The sequence below is a fragment of the Sus scrofa genome, chromosome 16, assembly GCF_000003025.6.
Source record: "Sus scrofa isolate TJ Tabasco breed Duroc chromosome 16, Sscrofa11.1, whole genome shotgun sequence".
NCBI classification, from domain to species: Eukaryota; Metazoa; Chordata; class Mammalia; order Artiodactyla; family Suidae; genus Sus; species Sus scrofa.
The window spans coordinates 5,345,115-5,362,583 of record NC_010458.4 but is presented as its reverse complement, the minus strand read 5'-3'; the positions used below and the strand labels follow the sequence as shown (position 1 = coordinate 5,362,583).

Here is a 17,469-nt window from a genome sequence, read left to right as displayed (position 1 = left end):
GAAAGAGTGAGCCTCTTTCTCTCAACTGGGGGCAGTTTAGCAAAAGAAGGTTTAGTCATCTATTGGGCCAGCATTCACTGAGCATTTACTGTGTCCTAAATTTGGAGTGCAGGATAAAGGTATAAAGAGAACAGGGCTTGCTGCCTGTTTTTGTATAGCCCCTGATGTACGAGGGATTTTTACATTTTGAAATGGTTGAATAAACATTAAAAGAAGAGTATTATTTCATGACACATGAAAATTATATCACATATAAATTTCAGTGCCCATAAAAAAAATTTTGCAGGAAAGCTGTCACATCCATCTATTTATGTGTTGTCCATGAGTGATTGCAACCTCATGAAAGAGAGGCTGTGATGTTTGCATAACCTGCAACATTTACTGTCTGGCCTTTACAGAAAAGCTTTTGGAATCTAGCCTCCCCTCTGCTCTTCAGCTGCTGGCAAGAGACAGGGAAATAAGCAATTAAAACACAACATGGAAAGTGCCAGGAGAGAAATATATGTGAGAGCAGACAGGGGAAGGTTAAACATGCTTAGGGTCGGAAATCTGAGCTGGAGATTTATATCTGGTGGTTGGAACCATCGTCTGCAAGGGCAAGATGAATGACAGTTTGAGGAACACTGTGAGACACAGAGAGGGGCAGGGTCAGAGAAGGAGAGAGTGGGGTCAGGCAAGATGAGGAGGGGATTTGAGGGCAGAGGAGCTAGTGGCCAACAGTGCCAGATACCTTATCAAGAGTAGGTGAGAGTTCCTATTGTTGCACAGCAGAAACGATCCAACTAGGAACCATGAGGTTGCAGGTTCAATTCCTGGCCTTGCTCAGTGTGTTAAGGATCCGGCGTTGCCATGAGCTGTGGTGTAGGTCGCATATGCGGCTCCTATCCTGCATTGCTGTGGCTCTGGTGTAGGCTGGAAGCTGCAGCTCTGATTAGACCCCCTAGCCTTGGAACCTCCATATGCCATGGGTGCAGCCCTAAAAAGACAAAACAAAAAAAAGTGTAGGTGAAATATTGATGCTGTATTTTAGATTGCACTTCTAAGTGATATCATATGGTATTTGTCTTTCTCTTTCTGACTTACTTCACTTAGTATTAGAATCTCTGGTTGCATCAACTGTACTTTAACTTAAAAAAAAAACCATGCCATTTAAGATTAGAGAAACTGGATGTTCCATTAATTTTAATATACCTTTTTTAAAAAGCATAGGTGAAATAAAGCCAAAACAATATCACTGGATTTGGTCATATGGAGTTTGAATGGATCGGCAAGATAGCAGTAGGCTGAGGATGGCTGGGATAGGCATAGGGGGCTCAAAATGTGAGTTTATAAATCTTGGTTGAAAAAGGACAGTTAAATGAGGCCAGGATCTTGGGAAGGGCATATGGAATTGAGAAAGATTCCTGTTTATTTGTTTTAATGGTAGAGTGAGGTCCGAGCCAATGCTAAGAAAACAGACCTGGAAGAAACTGGAAGAAAGACTGGAGATCCAGTGGGGAGGAATAGCTTGATGCCCCTGAGGTGCAGACTTGGAGCCCGGAATGCAGGGGAGGAGTCTGTCTTTCACAGGAAGAGTTTCCATCCTCCTGAGATGGGCAGGCAGGAGGAAAGGGTGGGCGCACCTAGAGATAGCCACACATGGTGCTCTGGGAGAGTGAAGTGAAGGCCTCAGGCAAGTAGGTAGTATGGTCGTGGGCAGAGACAGGAAGGGCACAGTGTGGGGAAAGGAGTCTGTGGAGAGCATTAAAAACAACCATCGGCATGCATATATCCAGACAAAACTTTCATTCAAAAAGATATATGCGCCCCTATGTTCATTGCAGCACTATTTATAATTGCCAAGGCATGGAAACAACCTAAATGTCCATCAACGGATGAATGGATTAAGAAGATGTGGTACCTATACACAATGGAATACTACTCAGCCATAAAAAAGGAACAAAACAATGCCATTTACAGCAACATGGATGGAACTAGAGATTCTCATTCTAAGTGAAATAAGTCAGAAAAAGACAGACACCAAATGCTATCACTTGTCTGTGGAATCTAAAATATGGCACAAAGGAACCTATCTACAGAATAGAAATAGATTCATATATACAGAGAACAGACTTGTGGTTGCCAAGGGGGAGAGGGAGGCAGTGGGATGGACTGGGAGTTTGGTGTTAATAGATGCAAGTTGTTACATTAAGAATGGATAGGTAAGGAGTTTCCATCATGGCTAGCAGTCCTAGTATTCGTGAGGACACGGGTTCAATCCCTGGCCTTGCTCAGTGCATCAAGGATCTGGTGTTGCTGTGAGCTGTGGTGTAAGTTGCAGATATGGCTTAGATCCTGCATTGCTGTTGCTGTGGTATAGACTGGCAGCTCCAATTTGACCTCTAGCCTGGGAACTTCCTTATGCCATGGGTGTTGCCCTAAAAAGACAAAAAAAAAAAAAAAAAGAATGGATAGACAATGTGGTCCTGTTATATGGGGAACTATGTCCAATCACCAGTGATGGAACATAAGGAAAGATAATATGAGAAAAAGAATATATAGATATAGATACATATAGGAATAACTGGGTCACTTTGCTATATAGCAGAAATTGACAGAACAGTGTAAATCAACTATAATAAAAATTAAAACAGGATGACGCTCAGCCGCAGAGCACTTTAGGGAGAGGAGGCTGAGCCAGCAGTCATTAAGAACCACTGAGCATGGTAGAGCACTCTCATGAGGCTGAGGCAAGGGTGGCCCCAACCTCCAGGGCTCTGTGGCTGCATTTTTACCCATTCATGCTGAGGAGTGGGTGCAGAGCAGTGAAATGATGACACTGGACTAGGACATGGTCTATATACAGAGTTGATGGAAGACTGGCAGTGGGATCAACCTCACCTTTCACCTCGTGGGCTGGGAGAGTGGTTACAGGAAGGTTGAGGTTGCTTACTCCGAGGCTGGGGAAGGCAAGAGAGCCAGAAAGAAGCTGCCGTATTGGGGAGAGATTGCCCCAGAGAGGGGCTCAAAGTCTTCAGGAGGTAGAAGGGAGTGCATTTATTGAGGTGAAGAAAGTGGATGGGTGAGAAACACTGGAGGTGGTAGTTGTCAGCAGTGCTGCTAGGGTCAGAGCTTGCAGAGGGACCGGTTTCTGGAAGGGAAAGGCCCAGCCTGGAGTAAAGGAGGGACAGTGAAGGGGGCAAGTGTTATGAAGGGTCTGGGTCTGTGGGGCTCAAGGAACTCCAGGAGCCAGGGGACATGTCATCAAGATAGTGGGGAGCCTGAGAGGTCAGGAGGGGACATCCCTTGTGGCTTCGCTGTATGCGAGCATGCTCGTGTGTGTGTGTGTGTGTGTGTGTGTGTGTGTGTGTGTGTACATGCACATCTTGTGCAACTTCACTCTTTCCTTTCTTTGACTCGACTGTTTTCTAGAAGGGTGGTTGTGTGATTTCTAAACACATGAGGCTCAGAACAATTATGACAACTTTAGAGGGATCTGAGCACATCCCCAGGCTACTCTGAAAGGAGGTCATTAGGGGCCAACTCAACTTGGGAATGGGGTGCTTTCCTTGGAAGAGAAAGCAAAGTAGACTGGGAACCATGATGAGAAGAGGCAACCTCCTTAAGCTAAGAACCTGGAGACTGTTTTCTAGAACTGGCACCCACCATTTTGGGGACCTCCTGATCCCAGACTATTTTGCAGCATAGGACTTTCTCACCGAGGAGAAACATAATGACTTTTGTATATGATGAGCCTGCATAGAACACAGAGGATACCAGACTGAGGGTGCGCTGGCAGGGTTCCTCTGGGGTCATGAGAAACCCCATAGATGAGCATAGACGTGGAACCCATATATGGTTTCAGCTGCTTCCAAGCATGTGGAAAGAAGGTTTAAAAACCCAAATGTCCAGTGAGGGCTTAGATCATGTTTACTGTGGTCAAGGCAACATTCTAAGCCCTTTACCTCAGTTTTCACACTCAGTCCTCACAACAGCCCTGTCCGATGTAGATAGTGTTCTTCTACCTCAGACGTGAGAAAACTAAGTATCTGGAGACCACACAGGTTGGAAGAGGGACCCACGATGGGACTGTGGACATTGTCACTCCAGAGCCTGTGTTTACAGATTTATGTAGTTCAGTTAATTCTGTTTATTCATTGGTAAAAATAACTCTTCTCATATGCTGAGCTTCGATGGCTAATTTTCAAAAAGTTGTCTATTCATTAACATGAAACTATTCTTCAGTTACTGTCTCAGACATCTAAGGCATGGTATCAGCAATAAATATTTTCTGTAATGTTAGATCAGAAGAAAAGAAATGTTTTTCCTAAAACCCCAAAATACTGTAGCTATTTTGTGGAGTGGGAGTCTTTATTTATCACAGATTAATAGAGCCAAAACCATACGGAAACATTAGTAAAGAGAAAGAAAAAAATTAATGTACCATACAAAAAGTAATCTCTCTTTCTGTTGTTCTGAGTGAAACTCTTTTTTGATAACAGCTATTTACGTAAAGCATCATATCTCAACCTCGAAATTTCTTGCTATATCACAGAAGATTAAGGAAAGTTAAAGACTGAACATTTTTGTATTCAGGTTAAAATTTCACTGATTTTTTTTTTTTTTTTTTTTTTTTTAGGGCCACATCTGCGGCATATGGAGGTTCCCAGGCTAGGGGTCAAATTGGAGCTTTCGCTGCCAGCCTACACCACAGCCACATCAACACAGGATTCGAGCTGCATCTACGACTTACACCACATCTTATGGCAATGCCGGATCCTTAACCTACTGAGCAAGGCCAGGGATCAAACCCACAACCTCATGATTACTAGTCGGATTCATTTCCGCTGCTCCACAGCAGGAACTCCATTCATTGATATTTTTGATTTAAAAGAGTTAGAAATTCTGCTTATGCTTAGATGGCAGCTTAGGTTTGGAATTTTTACCCACCACAGCCTGTATGATTTAAGAGAAATGAAAAGCAAAGCCAACAAAAGTGAAATAGCCTTTTTCAGGTCACAAAGATAAACAGTTTTAATTAGATATTTCAATTAAATCTTTTAAAATATTCTTCTCACCCTATGAAATAGAACAATCAAAACATATATTGTTTACCCTGCAGATTAATAAAATCATGATCTGCAAGTTTGCGGTAGACAGTGTATCCACTGGAAAGGAAAAGGAAAATTAGTTGTACATGTTTCAACTTGCCAGGAGGAAAAGTCCACTAGCAGCTTCCTTCTAAGAATTGGCTTTGGCCCGGCCTGGGAAACAAATGGAAATCTAGCAAAGAAGATTCCTGAAGCATTAACTAACACGGAGGGTAGACACTGATAAGCTTTTTAAGCAAATACTGTTTCTTCAAGGTCTGCAGAATTATTCATTTTGTAAATTGTGAGGGTCGCTACCATCCTCCCATCTTCTATCTCGATGCTGCAGCGCAGACTTAGGATAAAGGCCGGAGGAGAGCTGACCCTCTTAGCGTCTAGTGGTACTGAAAAGAGATTTTGATTCTGTCTACTTCATAGTCAATGTAATATCCTTTGGGCCAAAGAGACCCTCTTGAAGACCAACTCTGGCCAAGGGTGGCTGCTCAGGTCAGGCGTTCTTGCGGAGCGAGTGCACTGGACCAGGCGTTAAGGGTCTGGCTCTGGTTCTGGGCTTGGACACTTAACTGCAGCGCATTGGTCAAGCCATGCCGCTTTGCTGAGCTTCAGAGCCCTCATCCCCTCACAAATGAACGGGTTGGTAAATCATACCCAGCATTTCTGGATTTTGAAACTCAGTGACTCTGTTCATCCACTTCTCATCTCTGTGATACAATGCTACTCTTTGCTAGCAAGTGTTCCATCCATCCATGAATTGAACAGAATTGGAGCTGCATTTGACTGAAATTAAATGGATTCTAATCCACACTCCAGCTGTAGGAGAACTCTAGGGTATTTATTATTTATGAAAGTATTGGACTCATTCCTTTTTTGCTTTCATTAAAATACTCATCTCCATAGATCTTTTTTTCTCAAGTGCTTTTGGGTGGAATCTTGGATAATATAACAGTTCTTCTCTCTGGCAAATTCTTTTAATCCTTTTTTCAAAAATTAACATATCATGTATTTTACAATATATAACAAGTTTGCAACTTTTGAGGAATAATTCTGTGAATATATTTAAATATGTGCTCCAGGGCTAGTATTGAAAGATCAGGAGAGGAGTTCCCATGTGGTCCAGTGGGTTAAGAATTGGCATTGTCACTACAGTGGCTCGGGTCACTGCTGTGGTGCAGGTTTGATCCCTGGTCCAGAAACTTTGGCGTGCTGCAGGCGTGGCCAATAAAAAGGAGAAAAATCAGGAGAATCTCCTCTCTACTAAGGAGGAAAAGAAATCATTAAAATGATTGACGGATGGATCAGCTTCTTAGAAGAGCAGGTGGTCAGATGAATCATTAGCAGTTATTTTATTCTCTTGTTTTGCCTGGAAACAGCAGAGAGGAACCCATGCCTGCTTCTTAGGCTCTTGGCATGGCACAGACATTCTGTAACTGTCGAGTTCATGATTTTTCATTCAGGCAAGACAGTGGGGGAAGCTGCTACAATTTACTGAGGCTGAAAACAAATCCTTGTAAAGAATTTTAGCTCTTCTTCTTCTGCCAGGCTCTCTGTATGTGTGTCTGTGTGTATTTTGGAGGGGGTGGGGCAAACCCCACTGTTATGAAATATGGGCCCAGATATCCCTAAACCCTTTTTATTTCTAGGCTTGGAGTACATGTTTCAGTTTGTCTTTGGTGTGTCCAGTTATTACTCTAGTTTTTGAAAGAACAATACACGAGACTTTTTGTGTTTTAACAGCATGGTTACACCAGGATGGAGTCTACCTTGTCATCCTTTAGATTCCAGTGATGGTTACTGCTCTCTTACTCACTCCCTCTCATTTAGCAAAGATTTATTGAGTTTCTACCATGTATCAGTCTCTGAAGTAGGAATAGGGTTCCTGTCTTCAAGGACCATCTGACTGATTGGGGTCACAGATTCTCTGTTTTATGGTTTTATCTTAGATTTGCTAAGAAGACAGAACTAATAGAATTTAGTGCAAGAGGATAGAAGACAGAATAGAATTTAGTGCAAGAGGATAGATAGGTGATTCTCAGGTTTCAGCTTAACTGACTTAGAGGATGGTCATTAACTGAAATCAGAATGGCAGATGGAGAAGCAAATTCAGCTTAGGTCAGGACCTTCTAGAATAGGGTGTGCTTACCTCACTGTTAGCTGGTGAGAGATTATACTCTGTGTTAAAACTTGCCTTTGGAGTTCCCATCGTGGCGCAGTGGTTAACGAATCCGACTAGGAACCATGAGGTTGCGGGTTCGGTCCCTGCCCTTGCTCAGTGGGTTAACGATCCGGCGTTGCCGTGAGCTGTGGTGTAGGTTGCAGATGCGGCTCGGATCCCACGTTGCTGTGGCTCTGGTGTAGGCTGGTGGCTGCAGCTCTGATTCAACCCCTAGCCTGGGAATCTCCATATGCCGCGGGAGCGGCCCAAGAAATAGCAAAAAAAAAACTTGCCTTTGCTATCTGTCTTATTTGCAGACCTGTTGAGGTCATCAGCAGTGAAGGTGCAGCATGCTCTTTGCATCCAAGCTGATGGCTGCAGATTTCATTGAGCAGAGAGGAAGACATAGGGGGTGGCAGTCTCGTAAAACAGACAACATGAATTTTCTTCCGTGTTCTCTCAGAGAAACAATAATTAGGGTTTTCGCTGCTGTTGTCATCATTTCTTCATGTGTGCTGTTCTTTGCTTTAAAGGTGGGGTAGGTTAGATCATCCACATTTGGACATTAGCCAGCCACTGGTGTCCAGGATTTTCATGTTGTGGGAAGTTCCTTAATAATTTGTTGTCATGTTCCCTGCAGAAATTTTTTTATTAGCGCAAACGATGAATTTATTTTTGAACCCTCAAGCTTTAAACTCTCATGACCAGCCTCCCATTTTCAACTTGGTATTAGGGGTGGGGAAATATATACATAACGTTCAGCAATAGAAAAATCACTGTTGGTTTATATGAGTGATAAAATGCACTCATATCTGTAAAAAAACTATCTTTTTATAGATATGAGTGCATTTTAACGTAGGATACTTCTTTTCATTATTTATTCTGATGGACAACATTGGAAATGTATATTCACAAAAAATCCCCACTTATAATAAAGATGCTGTAGTTCCCAGAAGGCTGGATTTTAGGATATCAGCTGATGATAGCTTTCTTCTGTGAACTTTGATTTCTGTGATAGAATATGTATTGTCTTTCAATCTTTGTATCTCTAAGTTTTATATTTTTGCATTGCTTTGTTTTTCTGGTTTTTTGTTGGTTTTACTATATAGTTTCCTATATAGTTGAGTCCAACAAAAAATGCTCAGTATACGTAGAAATGACTGGTGGTTATTTCTTCAAGATTCATAGTAACAAGATTCAACAATGGGCGAGTGACTTTTAAAGTGATTACTTTTACACTTATATCTAAGTTAAACTTTGTACACTGAGTGTTAATAAAATTTTCCACACTTTCTTCTCCATCTACCAAACCCCCCAAAACTAGCATTTAAATTTCCATAACTGTTGGGCATCTAAATGTAGGGTACCTTAGGAAAATGTGCCACCAAGATGAATGCATTTTATTACATTCTAGCAAAGATTATTCCAACAAAGGAAATCTCGGGGATCGTCTCATTTAGTTAACCCTTTCTGGTGCAGCCACACTGTGGTTTTCCCCAAGAAGCAGTGTGAAATAAGGGGTGAAGAATGGAGCCACTTTATGAGGTTGACTTGAATCCTCTCTAACCTGTTCTCCTTAAATAGAGTTAGAAGAGGCCCAAAATCACCATTCTGCTTTTGGTCCACATGGACTTTTCAGAATGACACAGGGTATATTTACAGAGTTTGGATATATGGAAAGTCCAGAGAGAGGGACAGAAGGGAGAAGGAATCTTGGCTGGGGAAAATGGTTACATTTAACTAAGAAATCTTGGACATTTTCACAATGAAGAGCCTTTTCTGGCCACATATCTGCTGCAAGCTGTGGATTCTGTCACTTTCCCAAGGTCTGATGTGATTGACCAGCACTGGTGTTACCAGGATCTTGCATTTCTTGGGAAAGATCAGGGTGAGTGCAGCTCACCAGCCATCCATCAAGTGCTCACCAATCGCAGTGCTACCTTCATATAAGGGATGGAAGGGCTTGTTTTATTGGCACTCCTAGAGATAAAACAGTGTCAGTGACACACAAGGATATTAAAAACGTCAACTAATTATATAACATTGCCCACATCATTCTCTGGGACATAATTTACTCATCTTTTAAATGAGGGTGATGTAATTTATTATATACCAGGTCCATCTTAGTCTGTCTGAGCCTCTGTAACAAAAATACCACAGCCCTGGGTGACTTAAACAATAAACATTTATCTTCTTGTTATGACCTCATGGGGCCTTTCTGTGGTGTGAAAACTTGTGTCTCTTCCTGTTTTTTTAAGGGTGTTAATCACCCTCATGAATTAATATAACTCTAATTACTCCCCAAAGGCCTCACCTCCAAATACCATCATGTTGGGGATAAAGGCTTCAAAATATAAATCTGGGGGAGGTACAAACGTTCGGTCCATAGCAAGATCTCTTTGAGTTGATCATTCTATGACTAGAAGAAATGGTCGTCCATTGGAAATTTAGCAAAAGTAGGATTATAGAACTCAAGGTTTATATATAGAGAAGTTTTGGGCTTTCGTCTCAGAGTTGATGTCTTCACAATGTTGATGTCTTCATAATGTTGGATGATTGACTCAATCTCTCTAGGTCTCAATTTTCCCTGACTGTGAAGCTATTCAATAATATATCTATTTGGAGAGTTGCAGTCAAGGTTAAATGAAAATTGTGCACGTAAAACCACTTAGCACAGTGCTTGGCACAGAACAGGCACTTGATAAATAATTTTTTTTTTGGTCTTTTTAGGGCTGGACCCTAAAAAGCATATGAAGCATATGAAGTCTCCCAGGTTAGAGGTCAAATTAGAACTATAGCCACCAGCCTACACCACAGCCACAGCAATGTGGGATCCAAGCCACGTCTGTGAGCTACACCACCATTCACGGCAACACTGGATCCTTAACCGAATGAGCAAGGCCAGGGCTCGATACCGTGTCCTCATGGATGCTAGTTGGGTTCGTTAACCACTGAGCCATAACAGGAATTCCTAAAAATTTATTTTTTAATCATGAAAAATAACCAAATCAATTCAAAAAAGCTGAGACAAACAGCAGATGAAATGATTAGATTGGTGGTTTGGTAGTTAATATTAAAATCTGTATTTGACTAATAATTTTACAAATCTCTATGAATTGTGACACACCATTTGTCTGCATTGAAGTAAACATAGACAAGTGGTGTTTATTTATGAGTGTGTACACACAGGCACCCCTGTGAGCATTATATGTACCTTGATAATCTTCCCGTTATTTTTTTGGTAATCCGCTGATTTTCTACAAGAATTTTAGCTCATGCACCACTCCCAAACTTGGGATATACTGGAGTTCCTCTCGTGGCTCAGTGGTTAACGGACCTGGCTAGGATCCATGAGGATTTGGGTTCGATCCCTGGCCTCGCTTAGTGGGTTAAGGAGCTGGCGTTGCTGTGAACTGTGGTGTAGGTTGCAGATGCGGCTCAGATCCTGTGTTGCTGTGGCATAGGCTGGCAGCTACAGCTCCAATTTGGCTCCTAGCCTGGGAACCTCCATGTGCCACCGGTGTGGCCCTAAAAGACAAAAAAAAAAAAAAAAAAAAAAAAACCTTGGGATATATTTTACTTACATAAACACTGTGCTTTTATTTCAATGACGCTAGAAACTATTTAAATCTGCTCTGCTGTTAAAGATTATTCCCTAACGAAAAGGATTCTTTTGCATCAATAAGAGGCTGCTCAAATTAAATATTTCTTCCAAGAGAATAAGAAACAACCAACCACACACACCAGGACACACATACCCACACTTTCCTCAAGTCTCAAAACCCCAAGTTCCCATGAATCACACCTTGTTGACATCATTGCCGTTAATAATGTAGCAAATCTCAGTTTATAGAAATTATCATTGCTTTTCCAATGATAAAGTAAATCCAAGCCTTTTGTCCTACGACCTGAAGTGTCAAGGTGGCAAATTCTTCTTAAGGCTTAAATCGAGGTATTCCCGAGAGTGAAGGTACCAGCGGAAGTGAACTCATCAGTTATGAAACAAGAGGGCAACTGATCAATAGTAGGGAAGGGGAGCCTTTCAATTTTTAATAGCTGGATTCTCAACATATGCACTAGAGTTAATGAATCCTTACCTCTGGATTTCAGTGATGATAATAGTCACAGCTTCTTACAACCACTGGGCACGTGCCACCGCTCCAGAAAGTCTAAAAGAGAAAAGGGGAAAGTGTACATTACAGAGGCAGTCTTGTGCGAGGATGGGGTTCCTCATATTCAAGTAAAACCTAAGCCTCTAGAGGGCTAGGATTAATTCTAAATATCCATGGGGAATAAAGCAAAGTCTAAACATCGTTTATAACTTGAATGCAATTAAACAGCAGCACAGGAGACTGGAAATTCAAGAGGGCTGTGTCTTCATGAAAACTTCAAGTAGTTGTCTGTCTTTAAATTTGGTTCAAAATGTACTATAAAGACCTGTGGGGTTTATTTCTGCACATTGGGTTGATTTATGTATTTAGAGATAAGGCTACCAGGAATATAGTCACAGAAAATGACTTTAAGCTCAAGTAAATGATCTGATTTCTGGCCTTTCAAGGGAAATCAATCAAAAAAAGAATAGGATCTTGTGAAATGAGTGGTTTCCCCTGGTGAAGGAGCCCCACCCCCAGCCCATCACCGCACTTATCCAGAATGAACCTGTCGCAGACTGTAATGGTTCTATGATTAGTGTGAATGAATGCTTCTCACCACCTAGATTCACTATTGACTTTTTAATTAATAATAATGTCTTGTGTTTATATAGCTACCACCTCCAAGGAAATCTGAGTGCTTTACAGTTGATGAATTCCAATTTATCTTCGTACTGTTCCTGAATATATAGATCGGGTATTCCAATTGAATTTTAAGGAGGAAAAACAGAACTGGGAAAGTTAAATCATTGGTCATGGAGATTTCAGAAAGCTCATATTAGAATGATCAATGAAAATCTGGTAGTGTTGACTTATAATTCTGACTGTTTCTTAAAAACATCTAGTCAGGTCAACTCTGCTTATTCCTCAGGAAAAACGAATCAAGCAATTATTTGAACTGCTGTGATTAACAGAAGTTTACATTTCTTCTAATTATTTCGGTGATGTACAATAATTGGGCTTAAGATATTTTTATTTATTAGATCATGTGCATTTTTTTTGCTTTTATTTTTTGCCTTTATGTCTATTTAGGGTCACACCCATGGCCTATGGAAGTTCCCAAGCTACAGGTAGAATCAGAGCTGTAGCCGCTGGCCTATACCACAGCTACAGCAACGCCAGATCTGAGCCATGTCTTCGACTTACACCGTAGTTAACGGCAATGTCAGATCTTTAACCCACAAAATGAGGCCAGGGACCAAACCTGCATGCGTCCTCAAAGATGCTAGTCAGATTCATTTCTGCTGAGCCACGACAGGAACTCTAGACCACATGCATTTTTAATGGCCTATGTTAATATCTTTGGAATGACCTTAATGCATGTGCAGTAGGAGTTTATCTTCTGGTGAGGGCGAGATGTAAAATTTAAATTCTAGTATCAGGTAGGTGTGATTTTTCAAAGACTGGGTACTTTCATTACCCATCTAGAATTGTTTTTTGTTGTTGTTGTTGTTGTTGTTAGAATTGTTTTAGCTGACAAAAAAAAAAAAGAAAGAATATTCTCCCCAACAAAAGCTTAGTCAAAACCCTTACTGATTGTGCCTGTAGGGAGATTACCATCCTTTCAATCACTTAGTCCTCCCTCCAGCCTGAAAAATGTGAGATTCTGATTTTGTTTTTTCCCTTCTTACATTTACCATTTCTGTCAGTTTCTCCTCTGACAAGTTTATTACTTAGTTTCTCTGTGTTATTCTTACTGCTAAACACTCTGCTCTTAACATAAAACATGGTAACCTCCTCATTTGTGTCATCTGCTTCTGTTATCTATTCCTCAACCCATTGAGATCAATTTTCCTAAATTTTTTTCTGTAATTTTTGAAATAATGAATTATTTGGGTACATGAAAAGTATATACAATAACATGTTGAACATTCATATACCCACCTCCCAGGTTAAAAAAAAATGTGACATTAAGAGATATAATAGAAAGCCCCCCTTGGAGTTCTCCTTGTGACTCAATGATAACAAACCCAACTAGTATCCATGAAAAAACAGGTTTGATCCCTGGCCTTGCTCAGTGGGCTAAGGATCCGGTGTTGCTGCTGTGAGCTGTGGTGTAGGTCGCAGACTCAGCTAGGATTCTGCGTTGCTGTGGTTATGGTGTAGGACTGTGGCTACAGCTCCAATTCAACCCCTAGCCTGGGAACTTCTATATCCTGCGAGTGCAGCCCTAAAAACCAACCAACCAACCAACAAACAGAAAGCCTTCCTTGAAACCTCTCCCAATTTCATACTCTTACCACTAATTTAATGGTTACTTGTCTCGTCTCACACACATTTCTTTTTTTTTATTTTTTTTTATTTTTTTTCACACACATTTCTACATTTTTGCCATATATATCTGTATCCATAAAAACGTATAGTATTTCCTCACTCCAATTATGTATTTATTTATTTTGTCTTTTTGCCTTTTCTAGGGCTGCTCCTGCAGCATATGGAGGTTCCCAGGCTGGGTCTTATCAGAGCTGTAGCTGCCGGCCTACATCACAGCCACAGCAATGCGGGATCCAAGCCCTGTCTGTGACCTATACCACGGCTCATGGCAACGCTGGATCCCTAACCCACTGAGCTAGGCCAGGGATCAAACCTGCAACCTCATGGTTCCTAGTCAGATTCGTTAACCCCTGAGCCACGACGGGAACTCTGGGAATTGGTTTTGAGACTTCCGCTATTATTTTTTAAAAGTTTTTATTAGAGTATAGTCAACTTACAGTATTGTGTCAATTTCTGCTGTATAGCATAGTGACCCAGTCATGCATATATTTGCATTCTTTTCTTATACTATCTTCCATCATGTTCTACCCCCAGAGACTGGACATAGTTCCCTGTGCTGTGCAGTAGGTAAGACCCAATTGGTTATCCATTCTAAATATAAAAGATTTCCACTATTATTTTAAAGTTTATCTACATTAAGTCCATGCCATTGTGTTCCTTTCTCTTTCGTTGCTATAGTCTTTTTGATCCACACACTGCAGTGTATCCATTCTTCTCAGGAGGGACATTGAGAATGCTTGCAATTTTTTTTCTCAAATACAGATAAATATTTAATAAACATTTTTGAACATGCTTCCTTTTTCATATTTCTCTAGGGCATACATTCAAGATTCTAAGTGCTAGGAGGTAGTAGGGGCTTCTCATTTTCAAATTTTGGTTAAAAAGTGATTGTGTCAACCGACACACCCTATGTTTGTGCCATACATAATCCATCTTAAGAGAGACGTCACTGGTTTTTTCCACCAATTTTCAATGGAATTTCAAATTCCTGAAAGAGAAGCTCTTCCTCACTTTTCTATCTGAAGGGACCTACCCACCAGGAACTCCTTTTTGGGATTCAAAAGCTTTTGGACTACATATAAATGAGATATAAATGTGTAGAAAATGCAGAGTATGGAGGGATCTGGGGTGGGAGGTGGAGTTGGAGCCATGTATCAATGTACCACAGCCAGCCTATGGATGGCCAGCTTGTGGTGTCCAAGCTTCCTTTATTATCTTGTTTATCCCCTGAGAGTCTGTCTCAAAAATGTGTAATCATCAATTCACTGTATAGCAGCAAAGAGCAAGGTCTCTGGAGCCAGAGTGCCTGGGTTTCTGGAGCCATCCCTGCCCCACTGCCACCAGCTGTCTGCTCTTGAGCGAGAATGGCGGCCATGCCGGTACTTACTTTGAAAGGAGGTGGTGAGAACTAAATGAGATAATATACATAAAGCTCTCAGGAAGGTACTTGATAAATTTTTGTTGAATTGTTGACGAGAGGAAAAATAACACAAGGTTAGATCATACCTCCTGTGTGTCAAAGATTGTTTTAGAAGCTGGCGAGGAGTTCTTGTTGTGGCTCAGTGGTTAACGAATCCGACTAGGAACCATGAGGTTGCAGGTTTGATCCCTGGCCTAGCTCAGTGGGTTAAGGATCCAGCATTGCTGTGACCTATGGTGTAGATCACAGACATGGCTCTGATCCTGAGTTGCTGTGGCTCTGGAGTAGGCTGGCGGCTACAGCTCCGACTGGACCCCTAGCCTGGGAACCTCCATATGCTTCTGGTGCAGCCCTAGAAAAGACAAAGAGACAAAAAACAAAACAAAACAAAGCAAAAACAAAACAAAAAACAAACAAACAAAAAACCTGTATTTAGAAGCTGGGGAGATGGCAGTGACCTTGATATCTATCTCTTTCATAAATTAAGTTGCCAGCTGGGACCAAGCCCCTAACACACTGCTTGGCTCACAGTGGACACTCAGGAAATATCTGCCAAATGAATAAATCAACCTAATGGTTCTCTGAAGGCATCATAAATACCTAAATCATGTTCTCAGCCATAATGGAGAAAATCAGTTATACTCATGATAACTTTACTATCTGCACGGTAGTGGATTCTTGTTTTTGAATATTGACTACTTTGTAATATGTATAGTCGCTTGCCATTGGACATAATATTTGAATAGCCAGGATTACACATTTTTTGATAATTATGAGTAACAGAGAAATGACTATTTCTTTAATCTCTTGATTATATACAAAACAGCATTCCCAACTTTTGATGATGACCAATCTTCCCTTTTTTTTCACCTTGAATTGTAGGTCTCATCGTCCATGAAGGAGCTGCAGTTTACAGAGTGTTTAAGCGCTGGCGAGCTGTTAATTTACACTGGGATGTATTAAATTACGACAAAGCCTCGGACATCGAAGAAAGTAGCCGGGGAGAGTCTTCCACAAGCAGGACTTTATGGTTGCCATTGACGGCGCTGCGGAACAGGAACTTGGTCCACCCAACACAGTTGACCTCCCCAAGGTTTCAGTGTGGCTACGTGTTACTACATCTGTTCAATCGAATGAGGCCCCATGAAGATTTGTCAGAAGACAACAGCTCAGGGGAGGTTGTGATGAGAGTAACTTCAGTGTGACAAAGTTAAGAAGGTGCAGTGTGGACCACCCTGTGCATCTTGGAATGTAATTGCAATCAATGAAAGGCAAAACCATAGCACTTCTAAAAACACACATCTATGAACTTTTTAAAATTTATGCTTTTTATATGAACATTTGAATTGCAAATACATTTTTCTGAAAAAAAAAAAAGTTCTCCTGTTCTTTGCTTTCTGATTTACCATATCTTTTATAAGTTGGTACTTGAAACCGTTATCCATATTATTTAACTCTACTTGGTTAAAAGAATGATGAAAGTTATCCTTAAGGTCAAAACTATTTTTTCTTGCTTGTTTTAAATATATTTTTTATCAAATGTTTTGCTCCATGTGTAATTTTTTAGGCATGCTACAAATGGGGAAGAGTTTAGAATAATACTGCAGGCAAGTTCCCAAGTGCCTATCAACTACCTGGCATAGAGATGCTTCTATGACCTGCTGCACTGGTTTCCCTCATGCCTCATGCTGGTTGGCAAATTTGAGCATGACTTTCTTTGTGGGATAAAACAACCTGTCACCATAAGAGCAAGTTCCAGGAATTATGGCTTGTTCTCTAACTTCTGAAACAGTTACAGAGATCTTACGAAGAGATAATAACGGTTGGAATAAAATAGTGTTACAGGCATATTTTGAAGATATTGCTGATTCAGTTCCAGACCTGGCAAGAAAGCAAAAATCTCAATAAAGTAAGTTACTCGAATTTTTGGTTTCCCAGAGCATATAAAAGTTATGTTTATACTCTACTGCAGTGTATTAAGTGTACAATAGCATTCTTAATATATATATATATATATATTAAAACAACTTTATTGAGGAGTTTCCACCATGGCTCAGTGGTAACAAACCCGACCGTTATCCACAAGGACACAGGTTTAATCCCTGGCCTGGCTCAGTGGATTAAGGACCCAGCATTACTGTGAGCTGTGGTGTAGGCCAGCAGCTGCAGCTTCAATTCGACCCCTAGCCTGGGACCTTCTATATGCCATGGGTGCAGCCCTAAAAATAAATACATAAATAAGATAAAAAGAAAAGCCCTTTAGGATTAAAAAATACTAACCATCATCTGAGCCTTCAAGTCCTAGTAATAATATCAAAGATCACAGATCATCATAACAATTCAGTAATAAAAAATTTGAAATATTGCAAGAATTACCAAAAT

The 17,469-nt window shown here is 40.8% G+C and overlaps 1 protein-coding gene across 1 annotated transcript in view; it reads left to right on the top strand.

Annotated features, from left to right (window-relative positions):
- The window catches only part of MARCH11 (membrane associated ring-CH-type finger 11), a 114,404-nt gene extending 97,310 nt beyond the window's left edge, over window positions 1–17,094 (top strand). Inside the window, exon 4 of the mRNA XM_021076811.1 lies at window positions 15,970–17,094. Within this exon, the coding sequence (XP_020932470.1) occupies window positions 15,970–16,292 (323 nt within the window). The 3' untranslated portion in view covers window positions 16,293–17,094. The remainder of the gene's footprint in view (window positions 1–15,969) is intronic.